The sequence below is a fragment of the Etheostoma spectabile genome, chromosome 9 (genome assembly GCF_008692095.1).
Source record: "Etheostoma spectabile isolate EspeVRDwgs_2016 chromosome 9, UIUC_Espe_1.0, whole genome shotgun sequence".
NCBI lineage: Eukaryota > Metazoa > Chordata > Actinopteri > Perciformes > Percidae > Etheostoma > Etheostoma spectabile.
Genome location: NC_045741.1, coordinates 8,199,644 through 8,225,483, shown reverse-complemented (window position 1 = coordinate 8,225,483; position 25,840 = coordinate 8,199,644). Strand labels below are relative to the sequence as shown.

Genomic DNA, 25,840 nt, shown 5'->3' with positions numbered 1-25,840 from the left:
GCTATGGCCATTTGTTTCTGCTTTGAAAACTAACTAAATCATTTTGTCAGAGTATTACTTTAAGAACGTTGTAGCTCGGTAACATTTATCTGTAAGGATGTGTGTCTGGCAGTGGTACTGGAAATGAAATGACCGATTGCATTAGCTCAAGCACCCCTCAAATTTCCTTAATTTTGGTGCTCTGAGAGACTGGCCACCACCTTTTCACATTAATGCCATCAAGAGAAAATGATGCAGAGAAAAAGAGAAGGAGTAGAGGTAAAGCGGAGTGCCGGGAGGCAGACAGGGACTTTCCAGACTCAACTGCATAAATCCTGAGTTTGACAGCCAATCACCAACGCTCAGTTTACCTGCCCTGACATACGCTGCCGAAGCACGTATTTCTCCACACGTGCACTACGCCTACTCCCACGTCTCCCATCTGTCTCTCAAATCCACCTGATCTGTTTGACTTGTATTTGTTCATTGCCATAGCTGCAGCAGCCTGCACACTAACCGAGCAGAAGACGCCTGTAATTAGACAAAAAAACGCAGATATCGAGATATGATCGCAATGATGAGTGAACATCAGTGGGGGAGGGATTAGTGGCTGGGTAGATGCATGTCATGTCATGTACAAATCCCTGATTTGAAAAATGAATGTTGACCTTAAATTTGCCTTCAAGCTTAAGGTATTACGTGTATTTTTTTAAGCTCTCTTCAAGTTGATCAACATTTTAGTGTTCAGCCTCACATTTTGTCACTTTCTCTGCCCTTTAGCACAGTGAATACAGTGAATAGACACAATTAAAGAAACACCTGAGTGAATGAGGGCGAAAATCTGTTGTGAAAGCATGCTGGAGCATTTCCTTCTCTGTATGAAAGGTGGCTGCCAAGAAACCCATCAGGGATAATTTGCATCCCATAGTGAAGTTGAGCTTAAATGGGACTAAACTTGTCAAACACTCTTGTCACTTTCAACAAGTCTCTCAGTCCTTTGTATTGAAACACATCTTTTTTTGTTATCCCAGCTTCCTAAGCTTCCTTCCAACTAATGTCCTTTATTTAACCCAAACTATAAAACAACTCATAAAAACCATGGGAACCTGTTGGGCTATTCTGGGAGCACATTTTAAAGAGACTCTCCATCAATAAACTCAGTTTGGATTTACTTCAGGTATACTCTGTAATTAAAGCTCTTTAGAGGCTTGCATTGTTTCCGCTTGTCACTGTATATATTTAACCGCCAGCCTTCAAATGTCAACTGTTGAACACAAAGGATGTTACTCACGAGGGAAATCTGGGAAAGATGCGGTTGTGTATGTGTTGGTATGTTATGTCATGGTATTGTGATTGAAATCCATTTTAAGAACACCTCGTTCCAAGCGTGAAAACACTCACAGAGCCATCACACGTCCCGTGTGGATGTTGCAATGTCATACATCCACTCCTCGGGTCTCGCTCTCCCTGTCACTCACTGCGTCTCTGGTGTTCTCCTTTAAACTGTATTGTGTCGGCGTAAGGCAAATTGGCACACTGCAAGAAAAAAATTAGCACTTTGTTTTTCTAACGTGTGTGTGTGTGTGTTTAAGCACAGACAAGCTTGAGTGACACAATTACAATAACACAGAACCCAAGGTGGAGAGATCCCCCTCAAGTTTCATCACAGCACATGATGATGGAGATACAGCTCTGTTTGGAGAGTGGGCTGTTAGCGTGGGCATGCATGCATACAGCAACAGTAGCTTAGGCTACGGCAGGTAGCTGGGGAAAACATGAAGTAATTATGGAGTATTTTCATATGTTGCGTTACACCCATACAGTCACTGACCTCTGAATTAGGAATCACATGTCCCATATTGTAAATTGAGACTCCAGGTCATTTCTTATTCTATAGCAGGTTGAGGTGACATATAAATACTGTGAAAGGATAAACACACTCAAACCACAGAGAAATGCACACCGCCTGTATTTAGAAACTGTGCGTTTGAACAAGTTATTAGGACTTTTGTACGGTTGTTATGTCACAACTATACTATATATTGGTAGAAAGTTCCGCTACTGTGCCGTTACATCATTCCCCGGCTGCAACAACGGTGCAGACAGTATATGGCCTGCTACACACTGGCTGTATAGAATGCCTACCGTATCAACATAGTTTGGGTTTCCACAAAATGGTTCTTTGATTAATTATTGTTGGCTGAAACCAGTGAAGTGAACTGAGTAACTTGGAACCTTTTGGGTTGTTTTTTGTTTAACTATTTGTGAGATCAGGGTTGTTGTCATTCTGGGGATATTTCTGAACAGGAAATGAAGATATTTCAGAGAATTTCTCCAACGCGGGTGCGACATAGATTTTATGGAAAAAATCGACGAGAAACTGTTGGAGCAGCATTTTGCAAAGTTTGCCGTGATTAAACTTGTTGCTGAAATGTGCTAAACAAATAAAGCTGCCTTGCCCTGCCTTAAACCCACAGTCTGTACTTGAAACTGGACTGAATAGTTGCACGAGTGGAGATCATAGTTTGCATTCTGTCTCCCACCAGCAGTCAATGTTGGTTCCTTTCAGCAATGAAGATGATCTTTCCTGAATCTTAACTAAGTAAGCTTGGAAACTAAACAATCTAATTTATCAGTAGGAGAAAAATCTGATCACCAACATCAATCTAATCTCCGTTTTATATATAGCCAGACTGATGCAACAGATGCCATCTATAAACACCGCACACCCCAGCGAATCAACAAATGTGAGTGTGTTAAATAATAATCACCCAGACTTACATGTGCTGTCAAATAATTAATTCTCCAGGCTTCTGCTTTGTGTTACTTCTTTAGCACAGCTGCAGGCTATCATTTCCTATGGCTGTGAATTACAACTAAATTATGACACAAATTACAATCTTAAAACCGCTTCGCCCAAGCATTATTCGCACCTTCTGATTACTGATGCGAAGAAAAGCTAAAAATTCTCCAAACACAGAGAGGAGCAGCGCTGCACTGAGGCTTCGTGTTTGCAAGGGAAAGTGGGGTCTGTATCTTGGCTCCATGATGCAGACGAGTGACTATGTACTGGAGTTGATGAAAGTGGAGTAATTGATCTGTCTGGCGGTGCATGGGTTGCCAGGTTGGGTCTAAACCTCTCTCTCCTGGAGGGAATTCAGCCTGTTTGTATTTGCCCTGTTAACACACGACTGCTCTAATTTCAGTTGGCCTATAATGTGATGAGTAAAGGTGTAATTGACTGTGGTTTTCCCCCAACAAACCCCCACCCATGTTCAAGCACACACACTCGCGCGCTCTCTATTTTTCTTCTCTTCCATACCTGCCTCTTTTTCCCTCTTGGTTGTCTCCACCTCCAGGGCTTCTTAGTGATTTCTTTATTTGGGTGTTTGCAGTTGGCAGGAATGTGCCGCAGTTTCAGTGTTTGACAACATTCCACAATTAATGAGAAAGTGACGCTCACAAAGGGGCAGTCTTTCTTCTGTAAAATCTCTGTCATCTGAGCTGTGTTTTAAGCTTTAGTGTGTACATTTTTGATATTAATCAACGTCTGTTACATTCAAGCCATTGCCAAATGAGTTCCTACAAAGCTAAAAATTTCCTTCGGGATAAATAAAGTATCTATCTAGCTATTTATCTGTCTAATTAAAAATATAAACTCTCTCTGTATTTCCAGTTGTGGCTGTGTTCACAAGATTGTGGCGTCCGTTGACTCTTTACCGCGCTGGAACTCAAGTGAAGATTATTACCTCTTTAGAAGAGTCGTCATGTTTTTCTTTTAATCCTCTGTGTCCTCCTTGGCTACTAGCACCTGCGTGGAGGGGGGGGGGGGGGGGGGGGGGGGGGCATTGCGTGGTTATCGGGTAACTGACTTGAGCAGGCAAATGCTTTTATTTAATGGCATCTAGCACTTTGGAGAGGTGTTCTCTTCACAGATGAATCCCGGTTTTCACAGTACAGGGCGGGTGGCAGACAGAGTGTATGGCGTCGTGTGGGTGAGCAGTTTGCTAATGTCACCGTTGTGGGTCGAGTGGCCCATGGTGGCGGTGGGGTTATAGACTGGGGAAGGCGTGTGTCATGGATAACACAGGTCCGTACACAATTCCTGGAAGCTGAAAACATTCCAGTTTTTGCATGGCCAGTATACTCACCGGACATGTCACCCATTGAGCATGTTTGGGATGCTCTGGCTCAGCGCATACGACCGCGTGTTCCAGGTCCTGCCAGTATCCAGAAACTTCACACAGCCATTGAAGAGGAGTGGACCAAAATTCCACAGGACACAATCAACAACCTGATCAACTTTATGTGAAGGAGATGTGTTGAGCTGCATGAGGAAATGGTGGTCACACTAGATACTGATTGGTTTTCAGAGCCCCCCCCCACCCCTAGACCGCACCGATACAATAAAACCGCAGATTTTAGAGTGGCCTTTTATTCGGGCCAGCCTAAGGCCCACCTGTGCAATAATCATGCTGTCTAATCAGCATTCTGATATGCCACACCTGTGAGGTGGAAGCATTATCTCAGCAAAGGAGCAGTGCTCCCTAACACAGATTTAGACAGATTTGTGAACAATACTTGAGAGAAATAGAACTTTTGTGTACGTAGAAAAAGTCTTATATCTGCAAGTTCAGTTCATGACAAATGGCGGCAAAACCAAAAGTGTTTATAACTTTGATCTGTATGTGTGTTGAATATCTCATTGTTTCAAATCACTTTAGAAATGTTGCTTCTATGCAATTTCTGAGTGATTGACTTGGTTTCTTTTTTCTAAACGCACAATAGAGCTCTTCATTCTTCCAGCGCTGTGTATATATACAGTTTATTGCCTTCATATTATCCTGTATGGAAGGCCATGCAGGTATGCAGAGGGAGGCCACGGCTGAATACATGTAGCTTATATTTATACATCTGTCAAGACGCACACCAACCCTCTACTGCATGTGACACACACACACACACACACACACACACACACACACACACACACACACACACACACACACACACACACACACACCACACACACACACACACACACACACACACACACACACAACACACACACACTCACATTCACACATGCACAGAGGCACATTCCTCAGTTTTAAGCATGCATTTCAACAGGCCCTGTGTGGGCAGGAAAGAAATGAAACCACTAAATGCAGCACGTATATCCTGTACATTTAGAACCCTTTAAACAGATTGCTTTTTTTCCCTCCGCATCGGCAGCAGACCCCCAATGCTGACAGAGCCTGGCTGACTTCCCAGAACAGAACAATATCTGCTAGGTCGACCGAGGGGCCCAGCAGTCCACACACACACACACAGCGTTGTACACAAACGTCTGGACTTTAAACCGTCAGCGCTCAGTCCCTGCCTTACATAATGACAGAGAATGGAGGCATTAAGGCAATTTGTTTGATTTAAGTTGTCAAGGCGTCCTGGACCCTGCCCCTCTCAGCTGGTTTTGATAGTGTGTGTGTGTGTGTGTGTGTCTGTGTGTGTGTGCGTGTGTGTCTGTTTTGGTGTTGGAATAACCAGAGGAATGGAGGGACTCCCACACAGACAGCCAGACAGAGAGGGGGTGTCAGTCAAGAAGGTGCTGCAGTAGCATAAAATGAGGTTTATGAGGTCCAGGGAGAGTGAGCAGTGACAAAGGAGGAGGAGAAATGTGTAAGGATGGAAGAGGTGGAGGAGGAAGAGATGAAGGTGGATCTGAGAGAGCTTGAATTACATGTCTGTTGTTGGAAAGGGAATCTGTTTTGTGTGTGTGTGTGTGTGTGTGTGTGTGTGTGTGTCTGAGTGTGTGTGTGTGTGTCTGAGTGTGTGTGTGTGTGTCTGAGTGTGTGTCACTGAACATGAAAGCAGGTATTGTCTGCTTCAGGTTTAGGCTTCATCAGAAGCCAATGTGGTTCAATGCTAACTACACCAGTCCTGACCTGAACAACCCCAACGTGATAATATTAATAACATTTTCAAAGAAATATTGACCGTCCTTGCATACCTTTTTTAGACTATCCTACAACATTTTTTTATAGCTTACTTTCTACAGGAAATATAATAATTTTGAAACCCTTATCTTTTTTTTTATCTTCATGAAAGCAGCAAACAAACGACACAGGATCAACAAAAAAACTGGCCTGTTTCTAACAGTTGTGTGACCGGAGATGTAACAAACCCTGAAAGATATTGGAGATGTACAGTATTTGAAAGATGGAGACAGTTTAGAGCCCAAAAGGACGCTGAGTTGACTAATTCCTCCTGAACAGCTAAGCATTAGCATCAGGCTAATTCATCAAGGCTACAAGGGGCATTTTCTGTCATTCAACATTTGTGTACTCACATTGAATTATATAGCTAGAGTTCCCGAGTTGGTTACTCGGAAAAACCATTGAGACACTGAGATTAAGCCAAAAGAGGTGGGCTGTAAATCTGGACGATATGACGGTGAGTTTGCAGTGTGTTGAGTGATTGTTGCCGTAATTCTAAACAAATAAAGTGTGTTCAGTCGGTTGGAGAGGACGGCAAGGGACGGGCAGATATGACATGATATGACAGATATGATATGTTAATATAGCCAGCATCTAACGCTAGCTCCTGCGCTGTGAAGTAATATCTGGCTATGTGAGACAATCGTCTAGCAACATTGTAGTGGATGTTGCGGTCTCAGCCTGGCAACCTCACAATAATTTGTGAATGTATTTATATCTTTTTTTTATTTTATAAATTAAAAGATATCTTGATAAATTCAATGTTGGTTAGATAACATGGTAATGAAATAATGGTTAGATTCGGCTCTGCTCAAAGTAGTAAAAAGTCATGGAGGGAGTCATTACATCAGAACCAAGTGTGTGTTGACCTTTTTCCCGCACTCTATAAAGTCAAGTCTTCCCATATGCAAAATTGTGACTTGATGAATATTATGTTGTTATAATATTATGACTACTTGAATGCCCATGTATGAATAAACTCGAAATGGAAGTAGCTGACATTCTGAGGTTGTTTGGTCATCTGTTAGTCTGTCTGACATCTTTATGCGCATCCAACAACATCCCCTCAGTAAATAATAGTTACCTTTTGTGCATTCATTCAACTGGTCAACTTTAAGTACACTATTCAGTTTGTTGGAGTGGACTTTATTGCACAGGTATTGCCATTACTGTGTGCACCTCTTGTGTCATGTAGGAAACGTCATGTAAACGTACAGTATGTGTTGGTGTATGAAGTGTCCCCTCACTTTCCCTTGTAAAGGATGTAAATGAAAATGTCAGAATGCAAAGTAAAAGCGTGAGTGGAGCGTCACAGGTAATTACACCGAGCTGTGGAGTGTAATTGAACCTGATCAAACCTGCTCACTGTGTGTGTTTGTGTGTCAGTGCATGTGTGTGTGTATGGACTCTGAGTGGAATAGAGGCCCAGTGTTCTTCAGTCCCAGCTTTAAATAAGGGGTCTTTATCTGGCTGTGTGTACAGCGCCAGTGTGGAAGCACTAAAGGGCCAAAGGGTTTCCTCCGTACAGACGGGGCTCATGCCGTTCGCTCCAGGTGTGATGACCACTAACCAGCACGGCTTTTAACCGTCACGCCTGATTTGAAGCCTGAGGCCAACCTGGCACTCAAACAAGCACACACAGTCCAAAGTGCACAGCGTCGCACAGTCGCGCACGGCACATCCATTTCTAATTTAAACTTAATTTCCCCCCAAGTGTTCATTAAGTTCCCTCCCATCTTAGCCTTCAGCAGTGGAAACAGGCATTCTGGGAGATGGAGTATTTAGTTTGAGGTATAAGCTTTCTCATCTGCTCTGATGGACTCTAGAAACCACACATTCTCCAATTACGTTCTGCATCACTGTTGCCCCCGTCTTCTTTTATGGCAGACTTTGTGTGTAATGTGCAGTGAACTTGTGACATCTGTCAAGTTACACACTTTGCATCATTCTGTTTTCAGGCATAGTTTGGCAATGCTTATCATTATTAACATGTTGTTGATTTAAAAGGGTATCTCCTTTTAATTTTAAAACTTGAGACCTCACAGGCAAAACAGTCACAAAACTGGACCCTGATTGTCTGACATGACAATACCAGCTCCTTTTAATTTAAATATGGCTGACCTGATAATTGAAAGCAAACTTGTAGTGAATGGAAGCACAATTGTGATGTGCCGGATATAACGTCTGTGGAATTAGGCATAGTGGTTTTGAAAATTGGTTAGCGATACATTTTGCCATTAAAATACATCAAAACAAATTGTAACATAATCCAAAGCAGTGCTGTTTCTAAATGTTTTGGAGCAAGTCAGTCAATTAAAATCACATCTTAAAAAGCAATATTCTCTATCTCTGAATGCTGATCAATAAAATAACAGCATTTAACTAGACCAGGTACTTTCTGTGTACATGCCTAATAAGTAACTGTCACAGTATTATTAATTATTTCTTGTTCCGTGATTTCACCAGGTCAAGGCTTGAATGTTTTTGCTTAAGTTGAGTCATAGTCAAGCCTTAAGTCCTTATTTTTAAGTTCAAATCTATATGTCTCTAGGTTACACTACTTTTCTATAGTCAGAATCCTTTACAGAATGTTTAATAAGAAGTAGAGTCAATCCTATCAAGATAACTTAATCATCTCTTTTTCTCTCTCAGATCTCCTTTGATTTGGCCGAGTACACCGCTAACGTGGACGGCGTAGGTACGCTTCGTCTCTTGGACGCCATAAAGACATGTGGTCTGACCAATAGCGTAAAGTTCTACCAGGCCTCCACCAGTGAGCTGTACGGCAAAGTTCAGGAGATCCCTCAGAAGGAAACCACGCCCTTCTACCCTCGCTCACCTTATGGTAATACTCGCTATCCCATACATAATGCACTAAAGATCCATGTGGAAAAAAACACACACACTTATTAACATATTCTACCTTCCACTATTTGTCAAACTATTGCGTATGGCCATGAAAGGGCATACAAACAAAGTGTGTGTGTGTGCGTGTGCGTGTGCGTGTGCGTGCAAGTGCAAGTGCAAGTGCAAGTGCACGTACGCGCGTGCAGGCAGCATTTGAGCTCTCCACATACCCCGAGGCAAAAAAAAAAAAAATCTGACTGAAGACTACAGTGGCTCTCACACTTTAACAAAGACACCTTTATATCCACAGCACTCACTTTCAACACACTTACACACACAGCCAGGCTATACACGTGTGTGAGCGATCAGGTTTCATGTTCTCTGTTGTCTAAATGGTCTCCTCACTGACACTTTCCCCATCTGTCAGCACTCAATCTGAGGCTGCATGGGAGGCGCATACCATCACGAGGAGGGCTGCTCCTCGATTAATTAGACTTTGGAAAGGGGAGGCAAGGGTTGCCATGGCGACCTCCCTTCACCTCCAGTGTACATCTTGACCTACGGCTTAATCAACGGGCGCCTCCCTTTGCCTGCTCTGGTATTCCCCTCATCACAGGAGAAGGGAGGAGGAAGATGCTAAGAGGTATAGAGGCAGAACTTTCTGCTCTGCGGTACCGCTGTGTTCAGCCATGACATGTAGTGTAGTTACACACGGAATCCTTTTCTCTGTTAGGGCCTTTCTGCAGCTTTTGGAAGAGAGGATTAGTGTTTCTCTCTCAGCTTACATGATCACTCTGTCAGATTAAACTGTGCTAAAAGCATCAAGCATCATGTGACTGTGAAAAGTCTGCCAGTGCACTGTTGTAGTCCACAGAGAAGGGATTGAAGAGACCTAATAAAAAGTACTAATATGCTTCTGTCACCCTGTTCCCTCTGTTCCTGTCTGTCTCCGCCTCTCTCCTCAGGTGCCGCGAAGCTCTATGCCTTCTGGATCGTGGTGAACTTTCGAGAGGCCTACAACATGTTCGCTGTCAACGGGATCCTCTTTAACCACGAGAGCCCGAGGAGAGGTGAGCTCGCAGCACGACACGCATCCTGCTGTTCTATGTCGACACAAATTTACTTTTTTTTTTGTTGTTGTACTGAGTTAAAGAGAAAATTAGGTTGTTGTAGCACTTGATAGCAAGAGAGTAGAAGAGGAGAAGAAAGGAATGATTATATCACATCATAGAGGACAGTTTTTTGTAAAATTAAAATTACGTTGTGAAAAAATGACATTACTTAGCAACAGGCAGGACCCACAGTAAAACAGAAGGTAAACCATTGTTGGATTGTGTAAAAGTATTCAATTACATGCTCTATATAAAGTCATATTCATTCACTGGTAGAGCCAGGTTTCTCATAAACACTTGACACACTCTTACACACATTCTGACACATTGTGAGTAGGTTGTGGTCACATTTTTAATATGTGCTGCGAGCCCAGAGGGTCGCAGTCGCTGGTTTAACCCGATTTACACGCCACCGCGACCCAAAATGAATACCACATGACTGCAGCCCCAGTGCTGCGCCCAGGTCAGCCACTCAGGTGTTTATGATTGATCCCCTAATGAAGGCCCTGGCTACGACCCCAGCAAAGGTCAGGGGTCAGCCAATAAACCCTAATGGGTTACCACAGATAGATATGTGTGGGAACCGGTGCAGTTTCCAGCCAGCTCAGCGTAGATGGGGCGGTTGCCATCGAGGTCATGTAATGTAGAATTAGTTAACCGAGTCAACAAAGGAGTGATGCGTACTGCGTACAAGCCAGAAGAAAGAGCGGAGGAGTGATGGAGATAACCAAGTAGTGCTTAAAACAGAAAATGAATCTTAGACAGTTATAATAATTGGTTGATTAGTCAGGTCATTTATCAAAAGCCCTTCACACATTCTCTGGTTCCAGCCGCTTACATTTGAAGATCTGATTTGTCTTTGTGAATTCAATATCTTTGGGGTTCTTGACAGTTGTTCAGAAAAAAAATAAACATTTTAAAGACACCCCCTCGAGCTTTAGAAACTTTTCACTGTTTGTTGATGTTGTATAGACTGTACATCGAATCAGTATCAAAATAAGATAAATCAGCTAGTTACTAATCATGAGTTAATAAGCAGTAGTTGCAGCTCTAGTGATAAAAAAAACATGCTGATTGAGTGGCCCTGTGAAAGTGTGAAATCAGAGATGCTTGTGTCTTTTCATTACACACACAATGAGCTTACGTCCTTAGCCTTTTGATCCCAGGTCGGCTCTTTCTCAACTTCCTCTCTGACTTTGCGTCCATCTTTCTACACACACTCCTTTACTCTTTATTCCTCTCTCTTGCCTCATTCCAGGTCTCCATCCTCCTTTTTCCACAGTCAGCATTTCTGCAGCAGGCCATTGGGTTTGCTCCTGCCACTTCTATTCTCAGAGTTACGGCTGTTGTTGCTCATAAAGCAGGAACGCTGTGCTGTGATGTGGCCAGATGTCCCACTGCTGTATTGCACAACCCAGTGTGGCGCTTGTGTTGGCTGGATTGGCCAGTGTTTACCCAGGCCCCCGGGGCCCGTCGTGACCCTGCCGCTGCCGCATTGAGGGGGCGTTTGGCCGTGCACTCTGCACCCACAGGAGGGCTTTAGAGGGGAGGAGTTGATGCTTTGAGCTGCAAAACACCCACATGGCACAGTTTGAGCTGGAATTATGTTTTAAAGTTATATGCTGCATTGGGGGACAGTTTAACAGGACTCCAGTGACACCTCAAAATGCATTTAACGTTGTTAATAGTGTTCAGTCATGAACTGAAAGTATATTAATGACAATTTTGGCTTGCATCGTTTTTTTGGTAGTATAAAATGTAACATCTCTGTATTGTAAATAGACGTAAATGGATTAACATAAATTTATTTTATACAGACCTTCTAAATATTACATCATTGCATATAACATCATTGTAGATTATATACTTAATGTGAGGGTACAGTGTGGTATTGGTACACAATATAGATCGTTCTAGGGAAAAAAATCAACTGAATCAAAGTTAATGAATAAATAAATATATCTCAAGCAGTTACGATGATGGTTTACCAGTTAAAGATTAATCTTGCACCAATAGAAATTTACATTTTCTTAATGGTAAACACTAAAATATCGAACATTAAAATCAATAAATTCATACTACTGGTTGCTCTCTTTGATTACCAAGTGGCTTCGGTGAAATTGCTTAACAAAACACAGAAACAATGACATCAATTAAGAAGCTTTTGGAACATAATCACTGGAGCCAGAGACATTTTCATTTCTCCTCAACCACACCATGAACATCTGATCGTTTTCAGTATTTTTGTACCTACGTGTGGTAACACACTTGTGGTAGAGAGAGATAAAGCAGCAATTATTAATATTACCTGCCCCTCCTGTGCTTGTACTCCTGGATAATTAGTCACTAATGCAGCAGGAAGTCCATGATGTCAGTGTCACTGGCGCTGACATCACCACTCGCCCGCGCCCCCGTCCCACACAGGAAAAGCTGTGATGTCATTGTCCCAGGGTGCCAGTGGCCATGTGGGCCTCTGTTTGAGAAACAAATCAATGTTTGTCTTTTTATGAGGGAGTTTTTCTGTTTAACAACAAACTCACTGAGTCTTGCTCTAAAGGCAATTGCCAAAGTGAACTACCAGTGACCAATCATGTCCAGGGCGCAGTGCGGCGTGATGTGATGGGTCACATGGCACGGTCTGGTGGCTGCTGGGAATGGCTGGAGAGGGCAGTTTAACACCAGTTTCCCCTCAGACTGTACTGTCCCTCTGTAGGATTCAACAAGGAGCTCTGTCTCTTACAGAGCCCAGGATGACTTAATCCTAGCAGGAATGCACTTCTGGTTTCTCTTATAGTTCTCATAAACACCTGACCGTTCAACCAATAAACAGCCAATCTCCATTGTTCTGCAGCAAAAGGTCGGAATCGGACAGTCGGGGAGAAACATATCCCGGTGGAAATCCAGCGTGAGGCAAAGCAAACAGAAGCCTGCATCTGCTGGCCGGTTCACACCGCGGCTAGCTCCTGTCTGGTTAGCTTAGTTGTTAGCAATAACAAATAGCCCTCTCGCTGACTCTGAAGAGGGGGATTAGCATTAGCAGGGGTGCTAAATAGACTCCATATTGCTTTGACATATGAGACGCATTGCAGTACTCCACACTCTCTTGGCACGAAGGATCACCACTGAAACCTGTGCAAATAACCGGTTCATATATTTATTTGGTTGTCATATTCAACAAACATACAGCACCTCAAAGTCCCCCAAAATCTCATTTTGACAGTAAAAGACAAAACCCAAGTTTAATTTATAGTTAATAGCAGTGTGTTGATCTAAGGCTGTGCAGTAAATCAGCACAGTAATGTTTTGTGTGTGTGTGTGTGTCCACTGTTGCTGCTACTGACCAGCTCCAGTTGTAGGCTAATCCCCTGGTTTATTTGGGGAAGTCCCATCCATCTCTCTACCCTGAGAGCGCTGTGGTTCACGCTTGGCAGTATAGAATAATATACTGTTATGTTAGGAAAGAAGACCAGTTAGCATTGGGGAAGTTAGAATAGCATTGCCAAAGTCAATGCTGCCCCTCAAATACTCACACATACAGCCGCTGAGCCGCTACATGCCTTGGATTCATCTTTCTGCTTTCGTTGAAGTTGAACCCAAAAGGTTAGATCGCATGATAGATTTGTAAGAGGATATGTTTTCCATTTATTGGAGAGGTTATTTTCTAAGGAAATCTTCAAATAGGAATGACTCGGTCAGGGGGCGTCAAGGGGATTTGAAATGATCTCGTAAGAAGGAACTCTGCACTTTTTGTTTTTCGTTTCGTCGGCAATAAAACCAGGCTGAGTGAGAGCAGTCTAAACATTAGCTGAACTGTGGCCAGGTGAAGAGCGGCGTCTGACGCCCCAGAGCAGAGCTGACGACAGAGTTCTCTACTTCCCTACACGCCTTCCACCACCTTTTGTCACGTGGCCAAAAAAGGTGCTTTCCCTCCGCCTCAGCTTACCACGGTTTTAGAACTGTCACGTGGTCGTTTAGGTATCTACCTTCACTCATCCCCATTGCAGCCCTCAAATCTGTGTTTGTTGTCCCGGATCACCATGGTATCCAAGAATCTTGTTGACTGAGTACGCACTTTGAGCGGCGCTAATTGTACTGCGAGTTGAGGGCTCCCCGTTGCCTCTCTCAACCTCTGCCAGTTCCTCAGAGGACGGTCGAAACCCCAAAATGTTTCGCTATACGCTTATTTGGTTGAGTCAAACTCTGGGATGCTGCCAGACACCATTACATCTTTGTTTTCAATACTAGGGTGAAACACTTTGTCTCGATCGCTCTCGGTTCTGCAATGTAGAGGTGGTGCTGTCAGCGTTGGAGCTCAAAACATGTATGATCTACTCCCGTCTCTTTCTTCACACCCTCCCTTTCTTTCCCCACACCTTTGCACACCCTGTGCCGTCCATCCATTTTCTTGCATCACACCCAGTGAAAAAAATAAGTGACTTACTTTGTCTTCGCACTCCACCCCCATTCCAACCCTCCTCACATTTCTTTCTGTCTGTACCTTCCCTGTCAGCTCGGAGCGAGGGCAGCAGTCTGTCAGGTGTGAATAGATGCTGTGTTGGCGAAGCTGAGCGCATGACCTCTTTTGGATTTAACAAAAATAGTCTCCCTTCATCAAGGCTCCAGAGATTAGTCAGGACGTGAATTGTGCAATAACGGTGATGGCAGACACTGACAAGCTTTCGGCCTGGGTGGAATTTAGCCAATCCCAGACCAGGGGAAGATTCCTCCGGCAGAATCACCCAGTGCTCCTGCAAGTCAGGTATTTTGTTCATAACTCAGTGCAGATAAACAACATGGGTATGAAATGGGTACACAATGATTTTAATGTAAACAGGGTCGACTGAAAAATACCAAGACATATGGGGGTGGAGATACAAAGTAAGGGTTGCATTCCACTTTAGATCTATCACAAAGCCTTTCACTCCCCCCATTGGTAAAAAACAGAGTGGGATTATGAGATTTTCAGTTCTGGTTGAATTCCAGTACAGGTGTGTAACAACCTGCGTTGAGGTAACCCAAGGGTTTCTGTTGGCAATCAAAGTGACGTCTGGCTATTTTTTCCTCACCAGCTTCAGAACGTGGCAAGTTCAGACAAGCTCACGACAGAAATGACTCAACTGTCAAATATATGGAAAAAACTGCACTTGGATTGAGTCTTTGTGTTCAACTTTTTTTTTTTTTTTTTTTTTTTTTTTTTTTAAACAAAAGTGAGCGGTCCACTGTCCTATTTTTAGAATGTGGCTCATTAAAGCAGTCTGGGTTACCAAATCATTCCACATTTTTATTAAGAAAAGGAAGAACTAAGTTACATCCTGCAAATCACCTTGGAGCAGATTTACGTGGTGATGAAAAACATATGCCAGGTCTAAAGTTGGAACAGGAGACTTGGCTTAGAAAGGAAGTATATGTTGTACCTGTGCAAATGTAACATTAAAGATCAACTTGATAAATCCTTGACATGATTTAAACCTTGAATTTACTCCATTTTTCCAGAGCGTGTGTGCCATTCAGCTGCGCCACAACCACATATTAAGTCTTCAAAATAAATGTTACAGAAGAGTGATTTGAATAGATTACGCTGTGGTTGAATCTCAATTAGTAACTGCACATAAATACACTCACAGGCGGTAATATGGATGAGTGTGAGTCAGACGTCTTGAGGTCTGAGTGCATACAGTAAGGGCTGGGCCGTCACACAGTTTGAATACAGACTTCATAAGTCACCTTTCTTTAGCAGCATGGTTCAAACAACAGAATCTGTTGAGTAACTAAGGCCAGTCAAGCCAAAATCCCCTCAAACCCACAGTCCCCTCCCTGACTCCCCCACACCCGAGCCCCCAGCTGACAGCTCCCGTCCCCATCCTGTCTGGGCCCACATGGCCTGGCTCTGGATGGGAGGCATCTCCGCACATTTCTCCTCCCCCTCCTCCTTTTTTCTCCCCATGCCTCAGCACAGCTGTGCCAACGCAGCCCGTGTCTTACGTTTTTCCTGTTGCTTCTCTTGCCAAAAAATAAAAATAAATGATTGGGAAAAAAAGAGAAAAACGCTTAGGTGAAAATGAAAGGGAGAGAAAGAGATTGAGTGTCCATTTCTGGCATGGGTTTTGCTGTCTGCTCAGTTTTCACGGCCCATGGTTTTATTAGACTTTCCGCCGGGCCGCGGGCAAGGTTAAACGGCCAACGCTGCCCCGTTTGGGCTTGGAACCTCCTGTTCGCCCCCTCCGGCTCCCCTCCACCCCCTCGTCCTGGCTGTCCTGCGGTGCCGCTGCCAGTAAAGGAAACACATTAACACCCGGGCCAGTAACAGAGCAGGCTTTGTCCGCAGCCAGGCATGCCGGTCCATTAGGCCCACGCTCTGGTCCACACCGCACCAATTAGAGCAGGCAGGGAGCAGAGCCATTCCAAACAGTGGTGTGAGCTTTACAAGGAGACTACAGGTGTGCTTGGGGGGAAATAATGGACTTTATTACTGATTGGGTGTACTGTGCTACACTGTATCCCTCTGCCACCTTTTTAAGAGCCAGTGAGGCTCTGCAGAGCTTTGACAACCTGTGTTTAACCTGCAAACCTGAGTTTCCCTTGGATCTGAGATCAAATCAAACATCTGCCTTCCAATTTACTGTAGTTACCAATCTGTGCTCTTGTTACATTGCCTCACCCCACTGGGTCCTAATATACAATATAGTCTATAGAGCTACAACTAATGAAAATGTAATTATTGTGTAACCTATTTATTCATCATTTAATCCACAAATGTAAAAAATAAATTAAAAAAACAATATTTGCAACTTTACAAGTCACACATCACAAGTTTCCCGAGCCCAGGGTGACATTATGAAATTGCATGCTTGTATTAATAGTTTTTAATTTACGACATAAACTATAGAAACAAATGAAAAACAAAAGAGAGCAAAAATAGTTTATAGCTACAAGTGAATTTTGTGCTGAAGTTATGGACACAAGATGATAAGATAGTAACCCTTAAGATAATGTAATCCTGGCAACATCCCAAGGGGTGGCGTTCTCAGACTTTAGAAATTTCCTTCCGAACCACAGAAAACATTATACGGCTGTTTCTGGCTGTTCATTCCACATGACTATTTAACTGATGTAAAATCTGTGGAGTTCCCCTTTTTAAATAGTTGTCGATTAAGTTTCTGTCCATTTGGCTAATTGCTTAATCACCAGATAGATGACGGGTGTGTAGCTGCATGGTAAAAATCCCTCACCCTGTGATGTGTCTGCTGATATGGATGAGAGCTGACAACCATGCATGTCAGTGGCAGATGAATAATTGTTGCTTAAAATTTGACTGTAGTTAGGGGGAGCAGTGGTACCTGCCAGAACAGAGGACGTGCCAATTTGGATAACGTCCCTGGGGCCAGATGAGACAATCATGCAAAGACAGGACAGGACTGACATCGGAGGGGGTTTCCATCCATCCACAGTTTATCTACACTCTGTAGGCACATGTCATTTCCTAAGAAACTTGTCAATAATATTGATTCACAGAATTGGTAATAATAGATGGATTTGGACTTCTTAGAGTTATCTTTACATTTTAATCCATTGAAAGTCCAAAGACTGCCCCAGCCTCATTTCAACCTTAGTAAACTCCAGCTCAACATGGCGACAGAGCAGCGTTGACTTGGGGGACCATGCTGCTACCAACACACAACATGCTGTATTTTCTCAAATAAGCGTGTCTAACCTTCTCTGGTCTGTTTTTGCTCAGCCTGCCCAGGGCTGTCGCTTTCCTATGAAATAATTACTACAAATCTGGTGCATTCGCATGATTGGGTTCATGGGATTTTCCTGTGTCTAAATGGAGGCTCTGCTCCATGTCAGGGCACCAGTGATACAGTGTCGAGACAGAGTTGCGGTATTATGGACTGGATGGGCGCAGAGCTAAAAGGAAACATTCATCTCAGACAAGATGAGTTTAAAAAACAGCATTGAGGAGCGCTTAAGAGGTCTCAAAAAGGTTCACGCAAGGTTGTGGGAGATTTATCTACAGTAGAAATTTTGTGTGGGCTAAAAATAGCAAACTCTTTGATGCAAGCTTCAAGCTTTCCTTTGAAATTAGACGTTCACATATCTGCCATTTTAGCTTTTGAAAACGAGACAGAAGAGCCGAGCCAGACTTAAACTCTAATAAGCTGTTTCAACTAAGATGGTGGCAATATTAGACACCAATATTTAGTGTTGATTTCCATCGGTATAATGCTGTGTTTGGGTTGGAGGACTGGTGCATTTATTCGCGGGCTCTCTGCGGCATCTTTCCCCCCGCAGCAGGACCAGAGAACATGACACCGGCCATCAGTGTCCCGCCAAAAGCACCCAAAAAACTTCTCTAACCCTTTTTAGTGGCACAGAAATAGTCATTAGGAGCTCATTTCCTGCAGATAATATCGCCACGTGTGTCTGCTCCAACTGAGGAGCACCGCTGGGAGATCTGGCAGACGAATCTGCTGACGATGTGGCGATTCTGGACTGGACGCTGCACCGGCAGAGCTAGGGTGGTCCTGTTTAGTTGTCATTTCTTTTGTGGCACTTCCCTGTAGCTTTTTTTGGTGTAGACAGACTGATGCTCTGAGATTTGTTTTGGCATCCAGCCCAGATTTGACACTGAAACAGGGAATTAGAGAGGAAAATGAGAGAGAAGGAATCTAAAAGGATCTAGTGGCTGTAATGTGAGGTGGTAACGAATTGATTTGACTCAGGGTGGATTTTTGCTTGAGTTTTTGTGTTGGCTATCGAGGAGTTGGGGTAGTAGTGGAGGTTTGGAAGGATGTGTGTTAGTGTGTGTTAGTGTGTTGTAGAAGTTTGGTAAAGCTCTCTAAATTCTTCCCTGAGGAGGCCTGGATTTCACTTATCTACTCTTTGTGTCACGGTTTCGGACTATCTATGTTTGTATGTGTTGGACCGAGCTAAACCTCTGTAATATTTATGTTCTAATGTAAACTGTGATTGAATTCAGAAGATGCAAACAAAGCATTGTTTTAATGTATGTGTTTTAGGTTCAAACTTTGTGACGCGTAAGATCAGCCGTTCTGTGGCAAAGATTCACCTCGGCCAACTGGAGAGCTTCAGCCTGGGCAACCTGGACTCCAAGAGGGACTGGGGCCATGCCAAAGACTATGTGGAGGTAAAACACACACACAACCATAACCACACACACAAACCCAGAGAAATGGACACAAACCGTGCGTGCACCGCCTCAGAGTTGAACAGGGTTCAGATGTGCACATAGCACTAACAAGGCATGTTTTCCCAGATCATTTGAGGCCGCAATATGCGATCTGCATGAAGCCTCCTATGATTCTCTGCCAAAAGAGAAACGGAGATAGAAAAAGAAATGGGGAGCGGGAGGAGCGAGCGAGGGCTTCATGCTGTGAGGCCATAGACTGCACTCTGGTTTCCCACAACTCACCCATGTCCCAGATCCCTTCAGGCCCCCATCACCATTCCCTGAGCGCCCGCAGAAGAAAGAGAGATATTAAGGGAACTCTGCGACGATGACAGAAATATGGTGTTTGTGTTAACGTAATGGTGCCAGCAGCAAGCAGAGAGAGGAGTGGGGAGATGAAACGAACAGTGGGGTCGCCACGTCCAGGAGCAGACGGACCTCAGTGTCCCCCCCCGTGCTTGAGTGTGTGTGAGTGTGTGAGTGTGAGTGTGTGAGTGTGAGTGTGTGAGTGTGTGAGTGTGTGAGTGTGTGAGTGTGTGTGTGTGTGTGTGTGTGTGTGTGTGTGTGTGTGTGTGTGTGTGTGTGTGTGTGTGTGTGTGTGTGTGTGTGTGTGTGTGTGTGTGTGTGTGTGTGTGTGATAGCTTAAGGTTGGAACACGTGTGTGGCTGTTGAGATGAAAGACTCGACGGGTTGCCATGTCTGACAGCAGACCCCTCACTGCGGACAGTGTTATTATTAGGAGGTTATGATGGCGGAGGTGGCCGGCGGCGCTCTTTGAGGTGGGAGTGGGGGTGAGGAGGTTACGGTGGGGAACCTCAGTTTAACTGCAGATCGCAGTGTGGGGTCACTGCGTCAGAGCAGGATGGTAGTGAAGCGGTGGCTCACGCTGTTAAGGCTGTTCACGGAGGCGTACATGGCGTCAGTAAAGCAGTCACCGCCTGATGGGGGAAGACTTCAGATCAGTTATATCCGATAGTAACCACACTGAATAATATTCGCCTCCTGTTGCAGGATGACAGCCTTGAATTGAGTTTGGTAAAATAGAAGCACAAAAGGTTTGTTGTTTTTGAATAAGAAACTGTTTGTGGGATGGCGCTGTCACACAAATGGATTCACAGCTGACAAAATAAAGGATGGTATTTATAATAAGTCCATCTCATTTTTCTCAGACACAGCACCACTTCTATTAGAAAAAAAAAAGAAAGAAAGAAAAGAGAGTGAATTTTATTGGCACCATATTTGCATACAAAGTTAATGGAAAAACCCTAGCGGGCATGACTAGACTCTGATTCCCAGTAAAGACTTGTCCTCGTGAGTTGATGATGTTCCTGCATGACTCTGCTTCATGAACGTAGAGAAACAAGAGGATGTCAGTGGGAAAACTTGAGGAAAATGAAAGATAACTGGAGTTGTAAGTTGTGAGATCAGTCTGCGCTTTCACACAGAGACTCTCTCTACACATGGACAGGAACGTCTGTACAGTCACTGTTTGGCTGTTTGTGGTTAATAAACTTGGACTTCTCAAACAGTCCAGCATTTCCTTTGGCGGGACTAAAGTGACACATAGTTCTGCTTCACGCTCGTATGTGAGCACATCTTTTGTTTGATTGCCAATAAACTCTCCTTGAGGAACTATGAGTGCAAATAATTGGAAACAGTGGACAATAAAAGTTACTTACAAATCACAAGACTGAGCTTCCTGATAACAAAGCAACTGCTCAAAAGCGCGTAAACTTTGGCCCTGACCTGGACCTCTGGCTTCTGTCTTCTTCATCCCAACTATAGTATAGTAAACTAGTTTGGGAAATATTGAGGTTGTCATCAAAAATTAAGTTTTAAATCTAATTTTAAGGTTAGTAAACAAAACCCAGAACCTGCGGCTCTGCCCACTTAGCTACTACATTAAACAACATGACTGGGTTTTATTCTTGTGAAAGCATAATTCTTGTTGGGTCACATTCAGCATCTTGTTATGTTGGTCTAACTGACCAGTCAGTGTACTTATGTGTTGTGCGTGCAACCCTGTGCTGCTGGATTTATGTGTGTGTGCACTCGCCTGTCCAGGGCACCCTGGCTTGAGACGCCCCAGGTTTCCTGTGGGGATGGCCGACATTCCAGTTCTGGTGAATCAGGCACCACCTCGTTTTGTGTCTCTAGTTTTGGAAAAGGCGGATCTCGGGAAGCCAAACAGAAGCCCAAGGTGCTTAAGGGGAACTGATGTGGAGGAGGAGGAAGAGGGGGGGGTGAAGTCATGAGGGAAACAGATGCCTGTTTGTGGGACGTTTGCACATTATGCATAAATCATAAATGAACCATCTCTCCAGCTGTAAGTTCACCCCGCCCTGCAGACCATCAAAGGCCGCGACCTGTCACCACAACCCCCTCTCTCCGTCTCACTTTGAAATATCCGTCCAGCCAGCGTTAGCACTGTATTGCCATGGCAAAGCCAAACAACTGGCAATTAGTAAACAGAACCATGTGTGTCTGCTTTAGGCTGACAACTGCTTTTCCTCCCTCTCTTGCTCTCTCTGTCTCCTCACCCCACCCAGGACAGGGAAATTGCTTGTAATTGGCTGTGGATGGATTGCGGGTGGCAGGAGGGGCGTGCTGTGTGTCTGCTCTAACGACGTCTGAAAGCGTGCGGCTGGCTGGGCATCGTCTCAGCCAGGTATCGGGTGTCTGTCCCCGGCAGGCAGGCAGGCGGGCAGGCAGACCGGGAGCTGCCCAGCTCCTCTCAATGGAGACCTTTTTATTATTATGGTATTATGGAATAGATGCCGGGAGCTGAACGCTGTAGTTTAAAATCGGCAGATGAAATAATTTAAAACCTCCTGATCTAATTTTCCTCAAAGGGGTTACATTTTTTTGAGTGCGGTTTGCTGGGATTTGGCAATACAGAACACATTTTTAAGAAAAAGAAACCCACAGCAGTCCCTTAGTTAAGACTCTATCAGAGCAGATAAAGATGTAAGAGTCGTCCATCTTTACCAAGGTCTGCCCTCCTCCCTACTCCTTCTTCTCCCTTTGGCCTGTGCCCCCACCCTGAGTTGGCCTGTGGTGGGTACAGCTGTTTGGAGCCCCTTGCATGCCTCCTCCCCTTCTGGCTGCAGAGAGCCATTTCCTGTGCAGAGAGGAGGACTGGCTGGGAGGGAGCAGGAGTCGGCCTGGTGGCTTTGGCCCTCTTTCTCCCCTCGGGCTCTGTCCTGCCTCACTTTCTCTCTTTCTTTTTGCCTGTTTCCTCTCCCGCTTTGTGTTTTTTATTCTTCATGTTCCTCCCGCCTCTTAACCTTTTACTTTTTGGTCTTTTGTACTCCTGAAAAGCTGCGTCACTAGACCAGTGCTCCACCAAACTGTCGCTCCCTCTAGTCTGGCCTGTCGTTTGGCGAGCAGTTACCACCCAGTTACAAGATATTTCCCGCTGACATCTAATAAGCAGCTCTTATATTTCCCCTGACTGGAGCTGGCGTTGCTGTTCTCGCTGCTGTAGCAGACCATAAACTGTTGCCAGATGAGATGTGGCTGACCTGCTGACACACAATCCTGACAACCGCTCCTCTCTGCTCTTGTCTTGTTCGCATATTTATTTTCAAATTATAATTACCTGTGAAATTCTGGGCTTTGAAAGGTGTTTCCTTGCAGTCTTCTTGTGTGTGTGCGTGTGTGTGTGTGTGGCGTAAGCTGTCTGATTCCTGGCATTGTGGGGAGGCAGCTAGGTGACAGGACAGCCCTGATGGTGTAATTTTTCACCTCCTTTATTTTTCTTATCCATTTTTTTTACTGACGCAGCTGCCTCTCTGTGCAGTAATGGTTACAGATGAGGCTAATTAGCCAATCACAGCGCAGATCAGGGCCAATCACAGATGATTGATGAGAGTTCTGGGCCATTCATCACATGTTTTTGGCCTGGGAGGTGACAGCGGGGGCAGGCTCCGGGACTTGGTACAGTAAACTAGACATGTACGTCTACATTTTGAACTTTCTGCTGAGGCGCTTATCCAGTGCGACTTAGCAAGCAAAAGAGCCTCATTATTATTGCCTCAAGACATTTTGTCAGGGCGTTAGACTCGATGGACACTGGATATATTTTGCTGTGGAGATCAGACATACTATACTGTAAGACGTGCTAGTTTTTGGGGGGTGTTGAGCCTGACAGCCTCCATGTTTTTGCATTGTTCTTTGCTAGTTAAAAGGAAAAGGAGATAATTTATAGGATGTTCATCGTTATCTTCTACCATTTTTTCCAAGTTATATTCAGCGCAGTCCATTTTACTTTGTGGCCACACAGCCAAGGTGATATACTGTAATACCACACAGTTCCATCTAACGGTTATTTTTATTAGTAATTTAGCTGTTGATTATCTTCCAGATTAATGGATTAATCACTGGGCACACAAAACGTCATTTTCCTGGACTCCATCATGACGTCTTCAAACGTCTTATTTTGTCAAACCAGCAGTTCAAAACGCAAGCATTTAGGTTATGATTGTAGAACACCAAGTCTCTCTCTCTCTCTCTCTCTCTCTCTCTCTCTCTCTCTCTCTCTCTCTCTCTCTCTCTCATATGCCGGGATCTTTACAGCAGTGATTTAGGGAGCTGATAAATACCATAGCCAGCTCTGTAAGGTTTTAATGAACACAGCTGGAGTAGTAAAGAGCTAAAATGGGAGCTTACAGGGCAGAGGAGAGGGCGCATTGGGTTTCATCACCAAAACCTCCTGACTACCACTACATTTCCCCCACCACCTTAACCACTGCTGCCTCAACACACCCACCCTGGCATAATCATAATGTCATCTCTTGAGATTTGTGTGTGTGTGCGATCCGCAGGGGGGCTCGAGCGAGTGTAGATCATTTAGTGAGAGAGAGACTGACAGAAGCTACTGTCATGTTGACTTGGCATCCCACACAAGCAGGATGAGTCAACGTCAGCAGCTGTGTGTTTTTGTGTGTGCAGGTCTTGTGACGTTAATTGCAGGTGAAATTGGACCCAAGGCCCTAACAGCAGCTTAATAAACTGGGGTCCCCCCTGCTCCCGACCCCCTCCCCTCCCCTGTGGCTCAATAAAACGTAACTGACCCCCCCCCCCCCCCCACACACACACACCACACACCACACACACCACACACACACCACATATTGCCTCAACATAGCCATTTTTTCCAGTGGTTGTCAAAACTTAATTGCTTGAATTTTATGGGTTTTACAATTAAAATGGATCACAGTTCATGCTCATCATCAAGGTAATTAAATACGGAAGACGCACAAACTTTTTTCTTCTTTTTAAAAAAAAAACTTTTTTAAAGGATCAGATTAATTTCTTTCATGTGTTTTGCATCAAGAAGACACTGACCTCTGTAGCTTAACTAAAAGAGGTCCTCTTGCAAGGGGCAGCAGGGAACATCTGGCGATATAAAGCCCAGAGGAGGCTTGATTTGTATGTTAATTTTCAATAAATATGATCAAGATTTGTTTATTTACATAACTGGAACATTTTCACGTTTGGTACGAGCAAATTTCTATAATTTACAAAGTATTTCACTTGTTTTTAGCATCTCAGTGTATGCAACTAAAGATCCGTAGAAATCCTGAAACCTTTTTTAGGTTTAGTTTTTCTGTGAACTAGGTGATTATGTAAATCACTTGGTGATTTCAGCACAAAGTACTTCCTGTACATATTTTAATGTGACACACACACACAGGGGGCTTGGCACAAATTGCTGGGCCCTGTAAAAAGGCATTTTCTATGGGCCCTTCCCCCCATCCACAGCTATTCATTCTAGCATCTCTTTGAGCCCTCCTAAGCTCAAATCACACACACACACACACACACACACACACACACACACACACACACACACACACACCCCCCACACCACACACACACACACACACACACACACACACACACACAGGTAGACCGAGACTTTCACTTGGATAAACACACAGGAAAGTGGCGTAGGAGGTGATGAGATATGACGATAAGAATAAAGAATTGGGTGATAGACTTTTAAAAAAAAGATCTTCAGGGAGGCACTCTTGCCCCATGTCCAAATCCTAAATCATTAGACAGGTGAGTATTTACTGTGGCATCGTACTAGAGGCACAGGGAGAGAGGTTCAGCAGGAGTCATAGAGCAGCTATAATGAGGGTTTTCACAGTCCAGATAATTTAGACCTGCAGAAAGATTAATGGAGGAAGGTTGTGTAAAAGTGACTCCCTCTTGCGGCTCTAACAATAGAGGAAGAGATAAGAGTCAGATCCATGGCAGCAGAGATTCAAGGGTTACTGCTTTTTGTAAAAAGGGGCCACGGTAGGGTTTGCAGCTTTACAGACTGAAACCTGACCCAGGACGTGTCCTCATTTTTGGGTGAGATTCAGAAGTTGTCACGGAACGTCTTTTTATTTTCTTTCTTACCCCTCTGTTTCTTCCCAGTCAGTATTTGGCCGTACAGCTCGCCGTGATTGGCTGTAAGAGTTGGATCGAAGCTGGGATTGGCTGGAACACTGTTTGTAAAGGGAACAACAGAAAGACGAAAGGATGCTGGGAGTCCATTGGTGTTAAACAGGGAGATAATTTATTAAAGTGCTCACATTATACTTTTTAGCTTTTTCCCTTACCTTTATTGTGTTATATCTGTAAGTGAAAAAGCCCAAAGTCCATCCCAAAGGGACTTACCATCTCCAACAGGAAACACTGTTCACAAACTGCTCCAAACT

The 25,840-nt window shown here is 44.1% G+C and overlaps 1 protein-coding gene across 1 annotated transcript in view; it reads left to right on the top strand.

Annotated features, from left to right (window-relative positions):
• The window catches only part of gmds (GDP-mannose 4,6-dehydratase), a 172,176-nt gene that overhangs the window by 49,409 nt on the left and 96,927 nt on the right, over positions 1–25,840 (top strand). The window contains exons 5-7 of the mRNA XM_032525892.1: positions 8,628–8,820; positions 9,788–9,892; positions 18,955–19,082. Of these exons, the coding sequence (XP_032381783.1) occupies positions 8,628–8,820; positions 9,788–9,892; positions 18,955–19,082 (426 nt within the window). The remainder of the gene's footprint in view (positions 1–8,627; positions 8,821–9,787; positions 9,893–18,954; positions 19,083–25,840) is intronic.